General features: G+C 49.0%; 2 protein-coding genes across 5 annotated transcripts in view; one reads left to right on the forward strand and one right to left on the reverse strand.

Moving 5' to 3' along the window:
- Window positions 1-9,177, forward strand: part of LOC136325927 (adenylate cyclase type 10-like) — a 54,306-nt gene extending 45,129 nt beyond the window's left edge. For all 4 annotated transcript variants that reach the window (XM_066261097.1, XM_066261099.1, XM_066261100.1 and 1 more), the window contains 7 exons: window positions 2,886-3,087; window positions 3,166-3,262; window positions 3,808-3,923; window positions 5,021-5,138; window positions 6,652-6,847; window positions 7,893-8,081; window positions 8,982-9,177. In XM_066261097.1, the coding sequence (XP_066117194.1) occupies window positions 2,886-3,087; window positions 3,166-3,262; window positions 3,808-3,923; window positions 5,021-5,138; window positions 6,652-6,847; window positions 7,893-8,081; window positions 8,982-9,149 (1,086 nt within the window). In that variant the 3' untranslated portion in view covers window positions 9,150-9,177. The remainder of the gene's footprint in view (window positions 1-2,885; window positions 3,088-3,165; window positions 3,263-3,807; window positions 3,924-5,020; window positions 5,139-6,651; window positions 6,848-7,892; window positions 8,082-8,981) is intronic.
- A 7,277-nt stretch (window positions 9,178-16,454) lies between these two features.
- LOC136325932 (histidine protein methyltransferase 1 homolog) lies at window positions 16,455-18,799 on the reverse strand. Its single transcript, XM_066261116.1, is given in 3 exon segments — window positions 16,455-17,413; window positions 17,415-17,789; window positions 18,160-18,799. Coding segments are annotated over 2 exon segments (1,107 nt in total). The 5' UTR covers window positions 17,598-17,789; window positions 18,160-18,799; the 3' UTR covers window positions 16,455-16,489.
- Window positions 18,800-18,866: the final 67 nt, after the last annotated feature.

Here is an 18,866-nt window from a genome sequence, read left to right on the forward strand (position 1 = left end):
AAAATACAAAAAAAAATAAATAAATAACCTGGTTCCCTGATAAAAATGCATCAAGTCTGGATTTTCCCTGGGACATTAATTCTTTCTTGGAGGGCTCAGATATTGAGCGACATGGTTGAGGAGCACTGTGCATGTCAGAAACTTAACTTCCCACCATTAGTTCTCCTCGGTAGACCAGATACACAAGTAGGTATAAGGTCCATCATATTGGGCCTCTGCCTGTTTTGACATCCCTCCTAACCCCCTGGGCCACTAATGGCCCGCTTTTGGTTCCTCAAACATCTAAGTTCAATCCCGTCTAAGGACCCTGTACTGGGTGTTTCCTCTGCCTGAAGTGTGCACCCCTTGACCTTGACTGAACACTGCTCATCCCCCGGAGTCGCCTTCCTAGTGATGTCTTTCTTGACCACCTCACCCGTCCACTGTCTAGCCTGTCATCCTATTTGAGTGGCTGGTTGCTGTGGGACATTTTCTTTCTGGCTCTCTTGTTAGTGTGTGGTCAGTGTTTCTACCGGCCTTTAAACTCCATGAGAGCAGGTACCTTGTCTGTGACTTTAATTGCAAGCTGAGCCCCTGCAGCAGTGCCGGGCACTTAGTGGGTGTCCAACAAATATTTATTGCATGAAATGCTTTACTTCTATATGTTTGGGAGGCTCTCCTAAAAGTCATAGTGGAGTTGGGGGGGCAGGGGAGGGTAAGATGAAAAAGTCAAAATTGGAAAGTGAATCAAAGGACCCTGTTAAGGGCACGGCTGTGACTGAGCTCAGAGCGGAGGCAGGACAGTACTCCCCGGGGTGTTCAAATGCAGCCAGGGCATTGGAACAGACAGCAGGAGCAGGGAGCGCAGTTTCCTGGACCCGCCCTACTGCAGCCTGATGTCTAGCAAACCGCAAGACCTCCCCGGTATTCCCCGCACCCTACAGCAAGCAGTTGGACTCAGTGTTCTTGGTCCAAATGATGCAGTTGTAGGCTGTATTGGGACCAAGAGAACTGGACTTTTCATGTGCCCAGGAATCCTCTCTCTTCTACTACCATTTCTGGCTCGCCTTCCCTTCTGGTAATGTTATTTGAAACATGCTCTAAAAAAGCAAAACCACCTTCCTTTTTGGTTAAGTTCAACAGTAATGCATGCTTGTTATAACAAACTAGAAAGCCTGGCGGTCATACGAAATGACCGCTGTTCTAGATATTATAAATTGTAATTAAAATGATTTGTGCAAAGGTGTCTGCTAATTCAAACTGAATTACCCAGGGCAGGCGGCGAGGAGGCCCCTTTGCTTAGTGCCCCACGGGGTTTCCCCTTTTTACTTGCTTAATTGCTTAAAGTAGAGTGCAATTAGTGGAACTACAATGTTTCCGTACTTGCAACATTGAGAAAATCCTTTCTTGCCACAGTCAAATTGATTAGTTTCTAACTTGAAGTTTAAGGACTGACAGTGTTCACATTTATTATTCATGTCACCAGAGGAATGCTCAAAAATTAAAGTTTCTCCATTTGAAACTGTTTTAATCCTTTTTGCGTTTCGGTCAGCATTACTCTGTCATTTTTTGCATTTCTCTCCTGCCTTTGTTCAAGGGACTCATTTTGTCGAGACAGGCTTTTTTGTCTTGCATCTGAGGCAAGCCTTATTTCTCTATGGTCATCAGTCTCATTTTGCCGAGAAAGACGCATTTGCTCTGCGACTGAAGCAAGCCTTGTCTTTCTCTGCTCAGTGGTTTCTTTTTGTCGAGAAAGCCGTTTTTGTGCAGCTTTAGTTCCTTTTCTCTCCTCTTCAGTGCTGTATTTTCTAGGAGGCATTCTTAAAAGAAATTACGTTAAGACGTAGTTTTTATGTAAAACAGATGATTGCCAATGCAAACAAATGTTCACCTTCCCCCTGACACGCTCAATTTGCGTTCAGCCTTAAATTGTTTCAAAAGCAGATGATTGCCAATGCAAACAAATGTTAACCTTCCCCCTGACCCGCTCAATTTGTGTTCAGCCATGACAACTTCACCCCATTGGCTAGTACAGTTACGCAAGCAACCAATAAGCTATTGGCGACAAACAGACACTTAAGCCGCATATAATAAAGATTAGACGTCACAGAAGTGCATAAAGTAAAAAGTAAAGTCCTCCTTCTCCCTTGAATCTTTTGTCCAATCCCAACAAGTAGGTAACTACTATTTCCATGTGGGAGTGATTCCTTCCAGACTTTCTGCTATGCAATCACATATCTGCATATAGAAGCTATTGCTTTAAAATTTTTTTTCCATAGGCCCTGGCTGGTTGGCTCAGTGGTAGAGCGTCGGCCTGGCATGCAGAAGTCCTGGGTTCGATTCCCGGCCAGGGGACACAGGAGAAGCACCCATCTGCTTCTCCCCCCCTCCCCCCTCCTTTCTCTCTGTCTCTCTCTTCCTCTCCCGCAGCCGAGGCTCCATTGGAGCAAAGATGGCCCGGGTGCTGGGGATGGCTCCTTGGCCTCTGCCCCAGGCGCTAGAGTGGCTCTGGTCGCAGCAGAGCGACGCCCCGGAGGGGCAGAGCATCGCCCCCTGGTGGGCAGAGCGTCGCCCCTGGTGGGCGTGCCGGGTGGATCCTGGTCGGGCACATGCGGGAGTCTGTCTGACTGTCTCTCCCCGTTTCCAGCTTCAGAAAAAAAAAAAAGAATTACTTTTTTTCCACAAAAATTAATATTCTTGTTTAAGGCTTCTGTGGGCAAGCTTGTCCCTGGTGACTTCATGAAGAGGCGGCAGGAACAAAGTTCTAGTTTTGTGAGGTAGAAAGCCACAGCTTGGCCAGGTGGCTAGGGCCATTCCCAGCAGACATTGGGCGGGCGATGTGTCTGGGCTTTTTGCTTGGGGTTCCATCCCGTCTCACCCCTTCTCTCTCCTACCTGCCATTTCAGATTACAAAGGCCTACCTGGACTACTCACTGCACTACCAGATGACCTACCAGAGCCTGTGGGACAAGTATGAAGTCTCGGTCATGGAGCTGATCTCTAGCCTCCCCCTGAAAGGCGAGAGCATTGAGATCGTGGCGTATGTGGCCGACACACTGGGCTACACCAAGTTCACTATGGGTTACTTGGACCTGGCCATTGACTTAGGTAAGGGATGGCTGAGCAGGACGGGACACGCAGGTTCTAGCAGTACCCAGAAATGAGCTGGAATGGTTTCCTCCTCAGGCTCTCGTGCTCAGCATATGTGGGCGCTGCTCCATCACCCCAACAAACGCTATAAGGTTCTCTGCTGGCTTGGGAGATGTCTCTTTCTGCAAAACAGGTATGTGTCTTAAAGCATTTTCCAAATTGAGGGGGAGAAAGTCATAGTCATGGAGTGTTCTGGGCTTACTTTACCCTGGTCATAGGGTGGGGGCGAGAGGAGGGTTTACAGCAAGATGGTGTCATTGATAATCCTCACCCCTTAGAAACCACGGCTCTCTTCCCATTTCCCCAGACTTCTGCCACACTTACCCCCTCTCATCTGACTGCTCTATGACTGGAGGAAGGTCAGACAGCTGTCCCCACTGAGGGATCAGGTCTCCATCCCTGCCAGGTGGAAGAATGGGAAAAGCCTCATGAGTGAGGCGATGCCCAGAGACTAGCAGCAAGGACTGGAGGCCTGACGTGGCCTGACCCTGGCCGCCCGGACATGGGGGCTCATGAAAGGACAGCTTGCACAAAGAGCCCGCAGGAGACTTCAGGGTGGGTTTGAGGTTTCAGGGTGGCATCTGGTCCTGAATTACTGGGCAGGACTGAGACTGGACCAGGGCTGCTCGAGCCTCTGCCTTGACCCTTTTGAACCTGACCAGCTTTTCTCTGCTGCAGATACAAGCATCTGGCCCAGGTGCTTGGGTGGCTGTGGGATCTTTCTGTAAAAGAAGACAACATCTGCAGCAAGGCGATCTTCTATTTCCTCTGCCTTGACATCATACTCTATTCTGGTAAGCGTGGCTTTGGACTTGACAAGACACTAGGGTGCGACACTCATGTTGGAGTGGTGTGGCAGCTGTCAGGGCAAGGGCTCTGGGGTCACTAGGGCTCTGGCTGGAAAGAGGGGCAGGAAGGCGAGGGGCGAGCCTAGTGTTATGAGCCAAGGAGCCATCTGGAGGGTGCAGGGACTGTGAGACCAGCAAGGAAGAGAACTTCGTCTGGAGGAAGCTGTTGGCCATAAGCTGCCAGTTACAGTGTCCCATCAGTTGACACACAAGTGAGAGTGACTGACAGTGTCACTATATGTGTCTTTGACTAGGGCCTCTAGTTACTCAGCAGGGTACACTGAGTAGTGTCAGGCTTGAGAATGAAGGGCTGGACTGCTGACGGTGAGCACTCAGCGTACTGGTGCCTGTTGGTGACTTGGAGGGCAAATCTGGATACCTTTCAGGATACCCCACGGTGGTAGCCTTCAGTGTACACAGTAAACCAGAAGGCCACCCGGGCATTCTCTTCCCCACAAGAATTTAGAAGGGCCTGCAGATATTGTTGCCGACTGGGAAGCATGGGTGTGGGGCTGGGGAAGTCCCCAGCGGCACCAACGTGGACTCCTTGGGCTCAGTAGGGAGGGCTGCTTTTTCTTTTTTTAAAATTTTTCTTAAGTGAGAAGTGGGGAGGCAGAGAGACAGACTTCTGTGTGCACCTCTATGGGGATCCACCCAGCAAGTCCCCTAGGGGGCAATGCTCTGCCCATCTGGGACGTTGCTCCATTGCTTGTCAACTGAGCTATTTTTAGCGCCAGAGGCTTGGCCATGGAGCCATCCTCAGTGACCGAGGCCAATTTGCTTCAAATGAGACATGGTTGCGGGAGGGGAAGTGGGGAGGGCTGCTTTGAACCTTACTCCTGCCTGGTCGACAGGAATTGTGTCATGTCTGCACACACATTCACAAAAGCGGGGACTCGGCCACCACGGGCAGTACAGTCATGTGGTCATGGAAATCTACAAGGACTTACAAGAAAGCAGAGATGAGACCTCTCCCCACAGTGGGCAGTTCTCCTGGGAGCCACCCTCACCCACCAGCAAAGCTCTCCTGTTTCTCTCTGCAGGCTTTATTTACAGGCCATTTGACGAATGTTTGGAGTTCATCCACCAAAACGAGGACAACAGAATCCTCAAGTTCCAGAATGGCCTCCTCCTGGGCCTTTATTCGTGTGTAGCTGTCTGGTAATAACGGGCGGCCTGTCACTACATCCCCAAATCTGAACACCTTCAGTCCTGAACGAGAATTCTTTGAAATTAAAAAAAAAGAAAAAGAGAAAGAAAATAAAAGTATTTATAAATTATAGCTGAGACAGATTGAAGGGTGGACTGACCCTGAGGCACCTTGGGGATCACTAACTAGTTCATGCCCTTCCACCAAGGCGGGAAAGATATACTGAGGGAAGAGCACTTCTCTGAGGAGGGTTGCAGTTTGAGGGAGACTGATAAATAGCACCCACCACCACCACCACCCCCACCAAGATATAATCACACTGAGAAACCGTTGTTGGTAGAGCTGGTGTTGGGAGTCATGGCTAATATCTGCAAGCAAGTGGGCTCCCAGGGTCAGACAGTTCTGGGAAACTATGGTGCCCCCCCCCTTGTGGAGGCAGAAAGAAGAGTAGAGCCCTAACATCAAAGGCAAGGTCAGAACCGAGAAAGAAGAGGCCTGTAAGCTGCTAGCACAGTGAGCCCCAGACTTAATCTTTTACCTTGTTAAGTTTTTAACTCAGCAAGCCCGTGGCCATGGCCTTGATGTCAAGGAGGTAGACCAGTGTGGCTTGGAACGTTAATTGACTTTCTCCTTCAGCTGTCTCCAAGACTGGAAGCCATTCCCTGCTCTACCTCCCAGCTCAAATGATATATATATATATATATACACACACACACAGCCTTCTTTGGAGATTTCGTGAAGAGGTTAAATGACAATATGAAGACGTTCCTGTATAAAGTGCTACAGACCAGAGCTATTCCAGTTGGAATAGAGAGCTCCTCTTATTATCAGAATTCCTTAGGAGAAAGTCAAGTCCCAAAATTAATTGCCCTTGCCAGTTAAAGTCCAAAGAGATTAAAGTTCAAAGTCAAATAACTTGCCTATGTGAGTTCAAGTTCAAGGAATCTAAAGGCCAAAAGTCATTCTAATTTCTTGCTCTACTCTGTCTTACCTGGAGCGTTCTTTCAGCAGCTGTGGACTAGGCCACTGCTTCTCATGCTTCAGTGTGACTACAGTCACTTGGAGAGCTCATTAATCCAGATTCCCAGCCCCGTCCCCAGAGTCTGTCTGACTCAGCAGGTCTGAACAGTCACCAGAGAGCTGGCATTTCTAAGGAGCATCCAAGTGATGCTGCTGCTGCCAGCCTTGCCCACACTTGGATTAGTACTGGCCGAGGCCACCTCTGTTTGGAATTGGAGCGATCTTTTCAAGTCCTAGAAGTTGTACCTACAAGTGTCTGATTGGCTTCACTTTTTAAAGAGTCCAAAGAGTTACATAAATGGTGGCTAACATGGCCCGAAAGTTCCCAAAGATTCCATTCATCTCAAACCATCAGAAGATTCTCTTCTTGCTCCATGACCATGTCACTTCCCATAGTTTCCTGAGACCCACATTACTGGGACCACCTCCAGAGAGGCCAGCTTCAGAAAATCAGCCCATTCCCAGGGAAACACTGACCTTCCTTATTTTTCTGTGCTGGTGCAGGTACGCCAGACTTCAGAAGTGGGACACATTTCAGCTATTCTTCAAGAAAGCTAAAAATCTAGTCCCCAGAAGGACACCGACAGCTCTTTATCTCCAAGGAATGTGCAGCTACATGGAGGCGCGAATTCTGCACCTTCCGAAGGAAATCGAAAACCAGCCTACGCTTGCACAAGACAGTTGCGTTGAAGTACTCAAGGTGAGGCTGCCCTCTGGTTTCCAAGGCCACTGGCTCCTTGAATGGGTTTCTCTCTACCTCCAGCGATTGTTACTTATGTCACCATCATATTGTAGAGCAGTCTCCTCAGCTTTCTAGAGAGCATTCTAGCCAAATGCTTAAGTACCTTTAAAACATGCACACTGTTTGTCCCAGTACTGCTCCTCCTGGGACTTATCTTATGAAACAGTCAGATGACAAAAGAAAATGTGGCCATGAAGATGCTGATGTCAGGTTTGTACTATCAAAGCTGTAGGAGAAAATGCAAAAACTCTGCGCCCTTCAAAACACAGATTGGTTAAGTCTGAAATGCTGCATTTAAACATTGGGATATTTCATATTTTAAAAATCTAAACTTCTGACCCTTTTAAAAACTGGAGTAGCTGACAACACCAGGCCGAAAAGGTGACACTTAGGGCATCCTTTCTCCAGTGTGATATACCCCCCTAACCCCCCATGCTTCTTGGCTACATCTAGCCTGCTTATCCGTGTCACCTGCCTGGCTCCTGTCAACATCTGAATTCATGAACCTTGATACAAAAGAATCACGTCATTGAAAAATGTTCATAACAGAATGTTTAATGAGAAAAACAAATGTTACCCTGCCATATGATTAGTATCTGAAGGTAGAGAAATAAAAAGGTAGGAAAGCATATACCCAAATATTTAAAATATTTTCTTCTGAGTGTTAGGGTAATGGGTGATTCTTATATTTTCAACTGTTCTTTTCATCCCCCCCCTAAATTCTGAACAATTTTCTTATATTGCTCTGGTAATCAAAAGAAGAAATAGATGTTTTAAAAGGTGGTTGCAGGGAAAGGCTAATGAGCCCACCCCCATTGCACTCTGGTTCTAGGTGGACAACCTGCTATCCATTATCTTATCTCTATTCCTTCCCATGTCTGTCTCTCTAATACACTTCTTTACTTGACTACTTATATCCTTGAAATTGTCCCCAAATCATATGCGGAGGAAACAAGGCTGTCTAGGACCCCTCTCTGATTCCAACATGCTGTCTCTTCTTCAGGACTTAAACAGACTGGTGACTCTGAATACCACCGGCACGGTCTTCTACCCAAGGCTGTACCACCTGACAGCCTATGTGTGCATCCTCATGGGCGACGGGGAGAACTGCGACCGCTTCCTGAACTCAGCCTTAGAGCTCTGCCTGCCCCAGGGCAACGTGCTGGAGGCCTGCTGGCTGGACATGAACAGAGTGAGCACCCTCCGCCAGCAGCCAGGGTGGGGGTGCCAAACCTCCTAAGGAGGCTGGCAAGCTGAGGCCTGGGGAGGGATCTCTCTGGGAGGGGGACATGTCCATGGCTCAGGTATGTGTGCTTCCTCCTCCCCTCTGAGTCCTCGTGGGATGTCCCCTCCTCCAGACCCCCTGAGCAAAACCTCTGCCCCTTGCTCATGGGCCTGGCCCCTCCACAGTTTGTGCTGCGCTCGCGTGCATGTCTCCTCTCCCCTCTGCAAAGGGGAGAGCGGCGATCGTGCCTGGCATGTGGCTTTGTCCTCGGGGTCTGCGCAGTAAGTGAGTGAGAGTGCACGTCTCTGTGTGCTTGCAGTCACGTGTCAGCAGTTTGGGCAGCAAAACTCATCCTTTGTGGGTTCCCACGGGTTTTTTTTTCTGAAGTGAGAATTGGGGATGGGGGGTGGAGAGGAGGAGGCAGAGAGACAGACTCCCGCATGTGCCCTACCGGGATCCACCTGGCACGCCCACCAGGGGGCGATGCTCTGTCCATCTGGGGTGTTGCTCCACTGCAACTGGAGCCATTCTAACACCTGAGGACAGAGGCCATGGAGCCATTTTCAACGCCCGGGCCAACCTGGCTCCCATGGAGCCTTGACTGCAGGAGGGGAAGAGAGAGACAGAGAAGAAGGAGAGGGGGAGGGGTGGAGAAGCAGATGGGCACTTCTTCTGTGTGCCCTGGCCGGGAATTGAACCCAGGACTTCCACACACCGGGCTGATGCTCTGCCACTGAGCCAACCAGCCAGGGCCTCCCATGGTTTTAAAAGCCCAAGGGTATCTGACCACCTCCGGTCTGACCAGTCTGGATCTCATTGGCCGAGGAGCACTGGCGAACCGTCCTGCGCTCTCTTTGCCCCTCCCAGGACTGGTGGTACATAAGCTGCCAGCAAACCGAGGAGGACCAGTGGCGTCGCACCATTCTGAGCCTCCCATCATGGGAAGAAATTGCATCCGGCAAGGTGAACACAGAGGCTATTCAGAAGAGCAAATTCCTCATGAGAGTGAATCTCCTGGACGACCCTTTCTATTAATCTATTAAACTGAAAATGCTTGTTTTTACACGTCCAGTGGTTCAGTCTGTTGTCTGTAGCAGATGATTGCAAACAGCAAATTCCCTCCGTGGTCTGCAAGGGCAAGACTGGAGGGCCCAAGCCCCTCCAATTGCCTGTGCCAACCAACTAAGGAGGTGAAACATGAGAAACTGAAATACTAGTCATTTTTATGTGGGTACCTTTTACATGCATAGAGTTTATCTGTTTATATTAAACAAAGCGGTAGTATTCACCCCCCAGATGTGAGACAAGCGGCCCCGGAGCCATGCTCCACCACTGTCCTCTGTCCCAGAGAGAGCGGCTCTTCCTGGCATGGGGCGCTTTCGAGGGCCTGGTGGGACCGGTGCTGACACAGCCCATCTCTGCTGCCGTGTCCCCACGTCCTGGGCCCCGGGCCTCCCCCAGCCAGCGCCCGCGCTCAGAGTTCCCTTTGTTCCTTCCAGTCGTTCTGACCCATCCGGGAAGGGGCTCCTCTGGTGGGCATGGGCAGGTCCTACTTGAACGCACACCCCGAAATCTCAGCGATTTCCACAGTGAGTGCCCCTGCAGGTGTTCCAGCACCAGGCCAGGACGCCACTGTCCCTCCGCGAAAGGCACAGCCGGGTGTTCCTCCTCCTGGTGACATCACTGAGTTCCATGAGAAGGCTGGGCACCCTAGTTGGTACCAGCAGGTCACCACAGAGGCCCGGGACCCTGGCACGGGGCGGGGGCCGGGGGAAAGGGGAGAGAAAAGTCGGTGGGGGGACCAGCGCGGGGTCCTGACGGGAGCTCTGCGCAGACATGACTCCTGGGGCGCCACCAACGGCTCCATGTCGGGGCTGGCAGTCCCCGAGATGCGCTGAGACGAGGTCCTTCCTCCTGGAGACGCTGGAGCTGGCGGCGGGGGACGGTGGCACCCACGCCTTTCTCCTCTCAACCTCACCAACTTCTCCCACTCGGGTTCATCGGCTCCTGACCAAGCCAGAGCAGGCCTGGGCGCGGCTGGAGGTGGGTAGAGAGGGCCAGCTGCCATGGAGTGCAGCGATGTGACTTCCCAGGGCCGAGGACAGGCTCCGAGGACAGAGGGAGATGTGAGCAAAGGCTGGATAGAGACCAGTTTAAAGGTTTTACCTCCCATGTGTCTGAACCCAGAGGCGCGCGCATCAGGCTCCACAGGAACCCCGACTGCGCCAGCACCAGTTATGTGACCTCTGGGTCAGTTTCCTAGGGTCTAAACTAAGCAGGTGGTGACAGGCCCCTTCCCTCCAGTTGGACTGGGATTCCAGTGGACGGCCGTGGGTGCATCCCCTGTCCAGCCAGCAGATGGCAGCACCCACCCTATGCTGTGGCCACCACCCCAGGCCGCGGTCTGGTCAGCCTCTCCAAGCTCCTGGCTTAGACCCCCGCAGGCTGGGCGCTGCGCACAGCTGCCCTTCCTGCAGGAAGCCCCCAGCATCCAGTGTCGGGAGAATCATTGGAGGAGAGAGATCCTGGCTAGACTCCTTTTTAGGAGAGGGCAGATAAACCACGACGACTGCAGGGACAGAGAGGTGTGAAGAAGTGACGATTTTTTTTTTTTCTAACATGAGCCTTTGAACTCTCCTCCCCGCGTCTAGGAACTCTCAGAGGTCTGGCAGAGGCTCCGCCTCCAGCAGTATGCCATGTAAATGCTCAGAAAGAGCTTATGAGTTAAGGAGCCTATTAAATAACATTTTTGAGTGATGATATCAAGTTAATTCTCATAGGAACCCTTAGAAGTGGGAACTTAATATTTATCGAATGAATAAACTATAGGGGTCCTCATGGAGATCACCCAAATGACTTACCACCCACCGTAGTGGGTTGTACACCATCTGTAGGAGGGTGACAAGGAGGAATAAGAAACAGTCTGCACAGCGGTTACAAGTGTGGGTCTGGGACCTTGCTGGGTGGGATCTCCATCCTGCCCGTTGCTAGCTTTGTGTCCTCGGACAACTTGTCTAACCACCTTGTGTCTTCGTTCTCATTAGTGAAATGGGGGTGATTATAGTACCCAATTCTCATAAGGTCAATGTGAGTTAATTCAGGTAAAGAACTCAAAACTCTGCTGAGAGAGCAAAGGAGCAGTTAAAATATAGACCTAGGCCCTGGCCGGTTGGTTTAGTAGATAGAATGTCAGCCCACCATATGGATCCCCTGTCAAGGACTTCATTAAGAACTATTATACCATTGTTTCAGTCAAACCACCAAAATCTTTCTTGGTATGGACATTTATGGAAATACCCAATTCTAAGAAGAGGAGGCGACCTCTGAACTTCCTAAAGGAGGCCTGAACAGGAACAGTTTGGCAAAGTTACCACAGAGGAGATGGAGTCCACACTAAGACTTGAAAAGAGAAAGGAGGCCGGCAGCTCTGGATACGGAGGAGAAAGAGCATCCGCGGAGAGAGAACAGCGTCCGCAAAAGTCCAGAAGTGGTAAATAGTGACGGTACAAGATCAAGGCCAAGAAGAGACCAGAGGGGATTTGGGTAGTGAAAGATAAGGCTCGATAGGGGAGCAGGGACCAGCTTGTCAGCCCCATGAAGTAACTGGACATTATTCTAAACACGGCAGGGAGCAGCTGAAGTGTCCTCCACTCACTCACTCAACAAACACTGAGACGTTTATGTGCAGGGCCCCATTCTAAGCACTAAGGAAGCTGCAGTGAGTAGGGCAGAGAGAGTCCCAGATCTCATGGAACTGACACTCCAAAGAGGGAGAGGGAGACAAACAAGTAAACTGGTAACTGGACAAGGTCATTTCAGGTGGCGATGCCCATTGTGACGAAGACAGAACAAGGCTGTGGACGGTAACAAGGCGAGGGGAGGAAGGCTATCTGACTTTGGGTGGATAGAAGAGGTCTCTCTGAGAAGGTGATCACATTTGACTGAGGCCTGAGAGCTACCAAGAAGGTAGGTGTGCAGAGAGGCGGGGACAGAAGTGTAGAGGGAATCGTCACTGCACGTGCCCCGAGGTGGGAGCCAGCTTGGTCCCTTTAGGAGTGAGCAGAAGGACAGTGTGCCCGTAGTGAAGTGAGCAAGGGAGGAAATGGAACACGCTGGGTTGGAACTGTAAGCAGGGCAGGATAGGAGCGCCCTCACTGTCATGTTTTAGAAACTAGATTTTATTCCAACAGCATTTGAAAACCATCGGAGCTTTTAAGCAAAGGTGGGAGATTTGATTTATATTTTTAAAAATTCCTGGCCTGACCAGGCAGTGGCACAGTGGATAGAGCGTAGGACTGGGATGCAGAGGACCCAGGTTTGAGACCCCAAGGTCAACAGCTTGAGCGCGGGCTCATCTGGTTTGAGCAAAGCTCACCAGCTTGGACCCAAGGTTGCTGGCTTGAGCAAGGGGTTACTACTCAGTCTGCTGAAGGCTCGCGGTCAAAGCACATATGAGAAGGCAATCAATGAACAACTAAGGTGTCACAACAAAAAACTTATGATTGATGCTTCTCATCTCTCTCCGTTCCTGTCTGTCCCTATCTATCCCTCTCTCTGACTCTCTGTCTCTTTTAAAAAAAAAATTCTTATGAAGAGTTAGTTATAAAGAGCAAGGAGTGAAATCAGTTAAGAGCTATTTCTGCAGCCCGGACGAAGATTGAATTCGCACTGTGGCCGGGAAAGTCAATACAAGTGGCACACCTTTGAAATCTGTTTTGTTGACAAAGCTCATATGATTTGTTTATGGGTCACATGCAGGAGCAGGGAAAAGGGAGGCGGTCACAACACGTCCCAGGTTTGTTCCTGAAAACCTGAGTGAGTGGGTGCTGTGAACTAAGACGAGGAGGCCGGGAAGGAGAATAAGAACCTCAGGATTCGTTCTGCCAAATGGATTCTGAGAGGCCCCTGGGACGTGCATGTGGAGGTTTCGAGCAGGTGGTGGTATGTGAGCAGAGCTCAGTAGAAAGGAGAGAGACAAAGAGAATAAATAGTCTGGGAGGCACTGGCATCCGCTGATAGAGCCACGCGAGCAGATGAGAGGAGTCGGAACTGGAGAGGGAGGCTGAGGCCGAGCAGTGAACGGGGTGCGGAGGAAAGAAAGGGTTAATACCAGGCGGCAGTCATTGCTGGGCAGGTGAGCAATGTGAGGACAGGAAAGTGACTGTTGAATTTGGGGACATGGAGTGGTGAGCCCTCTGAGTGGAGGGGTGAGACAAAAGCCCAGTGAGAATAGGTTGAGGAAATAATGAAAAAAGAGGAAATGTAACTTGCAAGTGGAAAAAATACTTTAGAGACATTTTTCTGTAAAAGGCAAACAGAGATACAGAGCCCTAATATATTTTCTTTTTCCAGGGGAAATATGAACATTGTGAAATGAGGAACAGTGTTTTATCCTTCTTTTTATAATTTTATACTGCCCAGCATACAGCTGTGCTGTTAGGTGCATTCAGTTCTTCCTGAATGACTGGATGAATGGATGGATGGGTGGATGGATGGATGAATGGACAGACAGATGATGGATAGATGGGTGGAGAGATGGACAGGTGGGTGGATGGATGGAGGATGGATAGTGGATGGATGAATAGTAGATGGATGTATGGATGGAGGATGGATGGATGGATGGATGGCTTGTGATTTGCCAAGAAGAGGACTCTGGTAACAGAAATAAAGCAATGTTGGAGTCAGGAGGCTTTAGATTTTGTTCTTTGATGTCAGCAAAATGTGAGAGTAACACCCTAGACAAGTCCCCTGGAAAATTGGATGCAATTGTTTGCGAATTTTAAAATGTGATTATTGACAATGGCATGTGTCTAGCGGAAAATTTTGGGTGTTTTATTGGTTGTGGCTAATATTTTGCAAAATTGCTTCCTGTTCAGGCTGGAAAACTTGAAGCCCCATTTAGTTGTACATTGTGACACCTTAGTTGTTCATTGATTGCTTTCTCATATGTGTCTTGACCATGGGCCTTCAGCAGACCGAGTAACCCCTTGCTTGAGCCAGCGACCTTGGGTCCAAGCTGGTGAATTTTTTTTTTTTTTTTTTTGCTCAAACCAGTTGAGCCCACGCTCAAGCTGGCGACTCAGGGTCTCGAACCTGGGTCTTCCGCATCCCAGTCCAACGCTCTATCCACTGCGCCACCGCCTGGTCAGGCTGAAGCCCCATTTAGAACGTTCCAAGTTTCATCGGGGCCCACAGGATTTCTCTATTCCCAAAAACTCTGGTTGGTAACAAGAAAGTTGTTAATATACTTGACTGGTCCAGACAATGGGGAGACAAGTCTCAAATGAGATTTGTTTTAAGAAGACACTTTCCATGGCAGTCAGACACTGCCTCTCAGTGACTAACATGGTAAGACAAAGGGTGTTCGCTGTCTCCCCAACCTCTTGACCTGCTGTCCCTCTCTTCCCCATCCTTTGTTCCTGAAATCGTCACATTCATAAGCTTAAGGAGGCTGCCTGCTCACCTCTGGAGAGTTGCTGGATGCATAAGCCGTGATGATGACTGACTAATAGGAAACAGCCTAGACTGAAAATGAGAGTTTTTCATTTATAAGTGGGTTCCCTTTCTCTGAGTAACTACTGGGGAAAATGTATTGCAAATATAATTAACATTTGGAGTCCCCTTTTCTATTTGTGTGTGTGTGTGTGTGTGTGTGTGCATATGTGTGGTCTCTTTCCATAGACACCAGTGGTACCATGGTCCCTGGGTCTCACCTCTACAGAGAAAAGGAAGCTTTTCTAGAAGGAAGCTTTCACTGCAGCTTCGTAGATGCACTCTTCTCGGTCCCTAATGACCCGAGTCGCTGAAGTGTCCAGGGGACAACTTAGAACTTTGAGGTGGTGGGGTGGGGGGCGGGTGTGTGTGGAGGGGGAGCATGGCGGTTGGCACTGGGCAATGCCAGATCTAGAAGTGACTTGTTTTCCCCAAGTCTGAACTGGGATTTGTACACCAAACAGGATGACTTAGTATTATGAAAATTCTTGGAAATAATACTTTCTGTTCACAGATAGGAACTCTGTGGAAGGCACCATAGGTGCTCAATGTTAACTGTTATTATTTAAAAGAACTCAGGAAGATACTATTATCATAAACCCTGTCTTACAGGTGTGGAAACTGAATTTTAACCCAAGGTATTGAACTCCAAAGCTTGTCCTAACATATGTATGCCTCTTTAAATGATTGAGTTAGACTGTTTACATGAGAAAGTTCACTGTGCACCCTTCTCCGGGGTCTGTGACCATTCACTTGTGTCTTGTCTCCTGCTGCCAGCTTGCTTGGGCAGGTGTGTCCCTGTAAGCACTGCCTGTCACCCCAGAATTATCTGTTCCCAGGACTGGGCTTATGCTCTGACTCCTGTTTTCAGTGGACCCCTCCCTAAGGGCTGGAATTGTTCCGAGTCCCTGTAGAGGGCCTGTGTCCCTTCTGCTCCTGACAGGCCTGGTGACACCTCATTGGGAGTCCAGTTCACCTTGGAGAACCAAGAGATACCGATTTGTCTCAGTCATTGATCCTGGCTGTTGCTGGGACTCTGTCCAATGCTGTGTGCCTCAGTTCACCAACCCAGGTCTCAGGCCTGTTCTCCCTTCTCTCGTAAGGGGGCAGGAATGGTAGCTGTGGCATTCAGAGTAACAGTACCCTAGGTATAAGCATCCGACTCCCACGTCTTCTTTGTAGCTACACCTGTGCATTTACCGGTGAGATGCACATTATTTATTAGAAATGATTTTCTCCACATTATAATTATATATACTATATGGCTATATGTACATTAGGGACTTACATATACTACATACAATTTTAAAAGATGTGGAAAAATATGTTTCTTTAACCATGAATTTTGTTGCAGAATAATGAAAGGGTGCTGAGAAATATGTGATGGAAACAGGCAGTGGTGAGGTTGAGACCAGTGGGGTGGCGGGAACAGGAAAGCTTTTAATTAGACTTCAAGTTCAGATTCCAGTTCAAGGTGAGAAATGTGACGGGGATCGAATTACCTCCTGAGTCTCAATTTCTCTGTCTATAAAACATAGATATTAACAATCACCTAACTATAACCTGAAGTACTGCCTACTTCAGAGCTGTTAATGAAAATTCAATGGTAGTACGTATTGTAAAGCTCTTCTGCCCTGCATCTAGTAAATGCTGAAAACTGTTAGCTACTAGGATTGTTAAAATGAGTATACGTACCTCACCAGGCTATAAATATTTAGCATGATGCCATATTAAGTCCCTAGTGAACAGATGTTCAGTAGATAGATTTCACTGAATCCCGATTTCTGGAAAAATAATAGCAAGGCAGAAATTATACATTCAAAATGAGTTTTTAGTTTTTCTGTTTATTTTACGGAGGACACTGTAAACATTAACACGGGAACTTAAGTCATTTCAATTAGGACTCTTTTCAGCCATTCATTAATTATTTCAAGTGTCCTGGTCTCAAATACATCCCTTTCTTCTACAAACTTCTGGAAGAGATGGAACCCTCCACCTACGCCAAAGTAGTGTGCTTTGCCGGCCAGAAGCACCCGCCCATTTTTATCTAACAGTCTGTGGAGCGTTTGGTGCAAAGTAGCATAATAACCCGGATTGTAAATGGTTTCTGAGGTGAGAATGAGATCATATTTTTCAAAGAGTTTTCCACTGGTTAGTACAAGCTGACAAAAGTCAGACCACTCCCTGGAAAAGAATTGGCATTGACACAGTTCTTGTGGTGCCTGTGATTTCCTGCAACTTTTCACATCTGGTTCGTGGCCATCATGTTCTTCGTCCTCCAAAATGGAGTTAGCCACGACATTAGGTAAGGTTACTTCTTCGATCACCATGCTGTTATAATCTTGAAAATGGACTTCTCTGGCCCCTCCCTTGAGTGCAGTTATACCCAGCAACCCTGACCCACAGCCAAGATCCAACACTGTTTTCCCAGCGAAGTTCACTTGGGCCTTTGTGAAATAAGCCAGGAGGTCAAAGGTACATTCCCAGATTTTTAAGCCTCCTTCATAAACACCGGTAATCAGATCAGAGTGAGAAGAAAGGCTTTTGGAAACTATGTTTTCTCCAGGGAAGTTCTCTTTCAACAAGATGGTTTTCACAACCTGTATGTTCACGTGCCAGAGACCCAGTAAAGTTTCTATGACTTTATTTTCTAACACTTTCTTCAAATCTTTAGGCATGGCGTGCTCTTTGGCAAGCCTCAGACAAGGCTGATTTTCATGATGCTCCAAGTTCCCTGACCTGTTAGCTGCATCCAGTGAGCTGTCGGCCTCTTGAGAGGCCGCTGCTGTTCCCATGGACTTGGGTTCCCCCCCAGTGACCCTGAGGCAAGTCAAACTGTTCTGTAGGACATCCTGTGTCCCTCTGTTTACCTTTTTGACTTTCTGAGAATGAAGACCCTTTTGAGGAATTCAAGGTCAAAGCTCCATCCCCAGGGGGTGTTAATTCATTCTCCAGATGGCCTTCTATCGTGAAATTAAATTGAAAGGTCATCCTTGCCCAGCCCTTCTATTCAGAGGAGGAGTCCTCAGCTTCTGGATAGAACTGATGACATGAGCATAATCCTATCTCAGTTATTCAAGTAGCTTCAGTGGGTCAGTTTCTCTTCAGCTGCTTATACACAGTTACACATATTTAGAGATGTTTCCAAATGATTTTTTAAGAGGTCTCTGCATTTCTTTTTAACTCCCAAGGAAGAAAAAAAAGGAATAAAACTGCTATTAAACAACACAGTGACAGATTTCCTTAAAATATAGTATTAAACCATACCCCCTCCCTCCATACAGCTAGTTGCTTTTTCTGTAAAAGTTGTGAGGGAGATAGATTTGGAAACACACACACCCTTCAGGGGTCAAAAGCTGGAGAAGAGAATGAAGAGTAAAAACAAATAAAGAAAAACAGCAGCAACAACAGCTGGACAAACGGGCAGAAAATGGCAAGCCTAGCTCACCCGGTGCCTGTCACCTGTCACGACCTTGCCCTGACACATTCACCTGCTCAACCGCCACACCCTCCGCACTTCCGTCTGTTCCTGTTTCAGGGAACTGGAACTTACGAGTGGATTGTGATAAGTGTGCAGCCCTGTAAAAACCTGCGCGGGTTTGCTTTGGTGCAAGTTCATCCTAACGACCTCTCTGCGCTCAGTGGAGACAAGCAGCCCGGAGGGCACGGGCAGGGGGCGGTTTCGGGGTAACGAGCAAGGGCTGGTTTGGTGGCAGAGCAAACACAACACAAAGTCAGTGAACGTGTGGGGAGGCCCAGAGAAAGTGGGAGCGACATTAGGGACTCTTCGCTGTACCGACGGTGCTAGAGCTGCTGCAGATCACGCAATTCTGGCAGGTGGGTCTTTATTCCCATCACACAAGATGTGCAAAGCAGGGTCCCTTTTAAGTGAATAGGCGCGTTCCCCTTCATACTCGCTGCAGGTCCCGGGTCCAACCCCACCCCAGATGTGCTTCTCGAAGCTCCCTCAACTCTCCAAAGCGCCCCAGCGTAACAGGAAACAGCCACCCAGACCTGGGGATGCTCGCAGTCCTGCAACAGCTCAGCTTGCGGCGCGGAGAACTCCGACGTCCTGCCGGATTCTGCAGCCTAAAAGCGCGTGCCAGCGAGTCGAGTCCTCCGAGGCCCAGACAAGCCCATCTTTCCCCAGCCGCAGGCGGTCCGGACTTCCATAAGGTACACAGCCCGCTCCCTCTCTGTGGTTTTGGCGCCGGCGGAGAGCTCGCAAGGTCTGCCGGGACGGCAGCGTTTCCGGTCGTG

This window comes from Saccopteryx bilineata, chromosome 2 (genome assembly GCF_036850765.1).
Source record: "Saccopteryx bilineata isolate mSacBil1 chromosome 2, mSacBil1_pri_phased_curated, whole genome shotgun sequence".
Taxonomy (NCBI): domain Eukaryota; kingdom Metazoa; phylum Chordata; class Mammalia; order Chiroptera; family Emballonuridae; genus Saccopteryx; species Saccopteryx bilineata.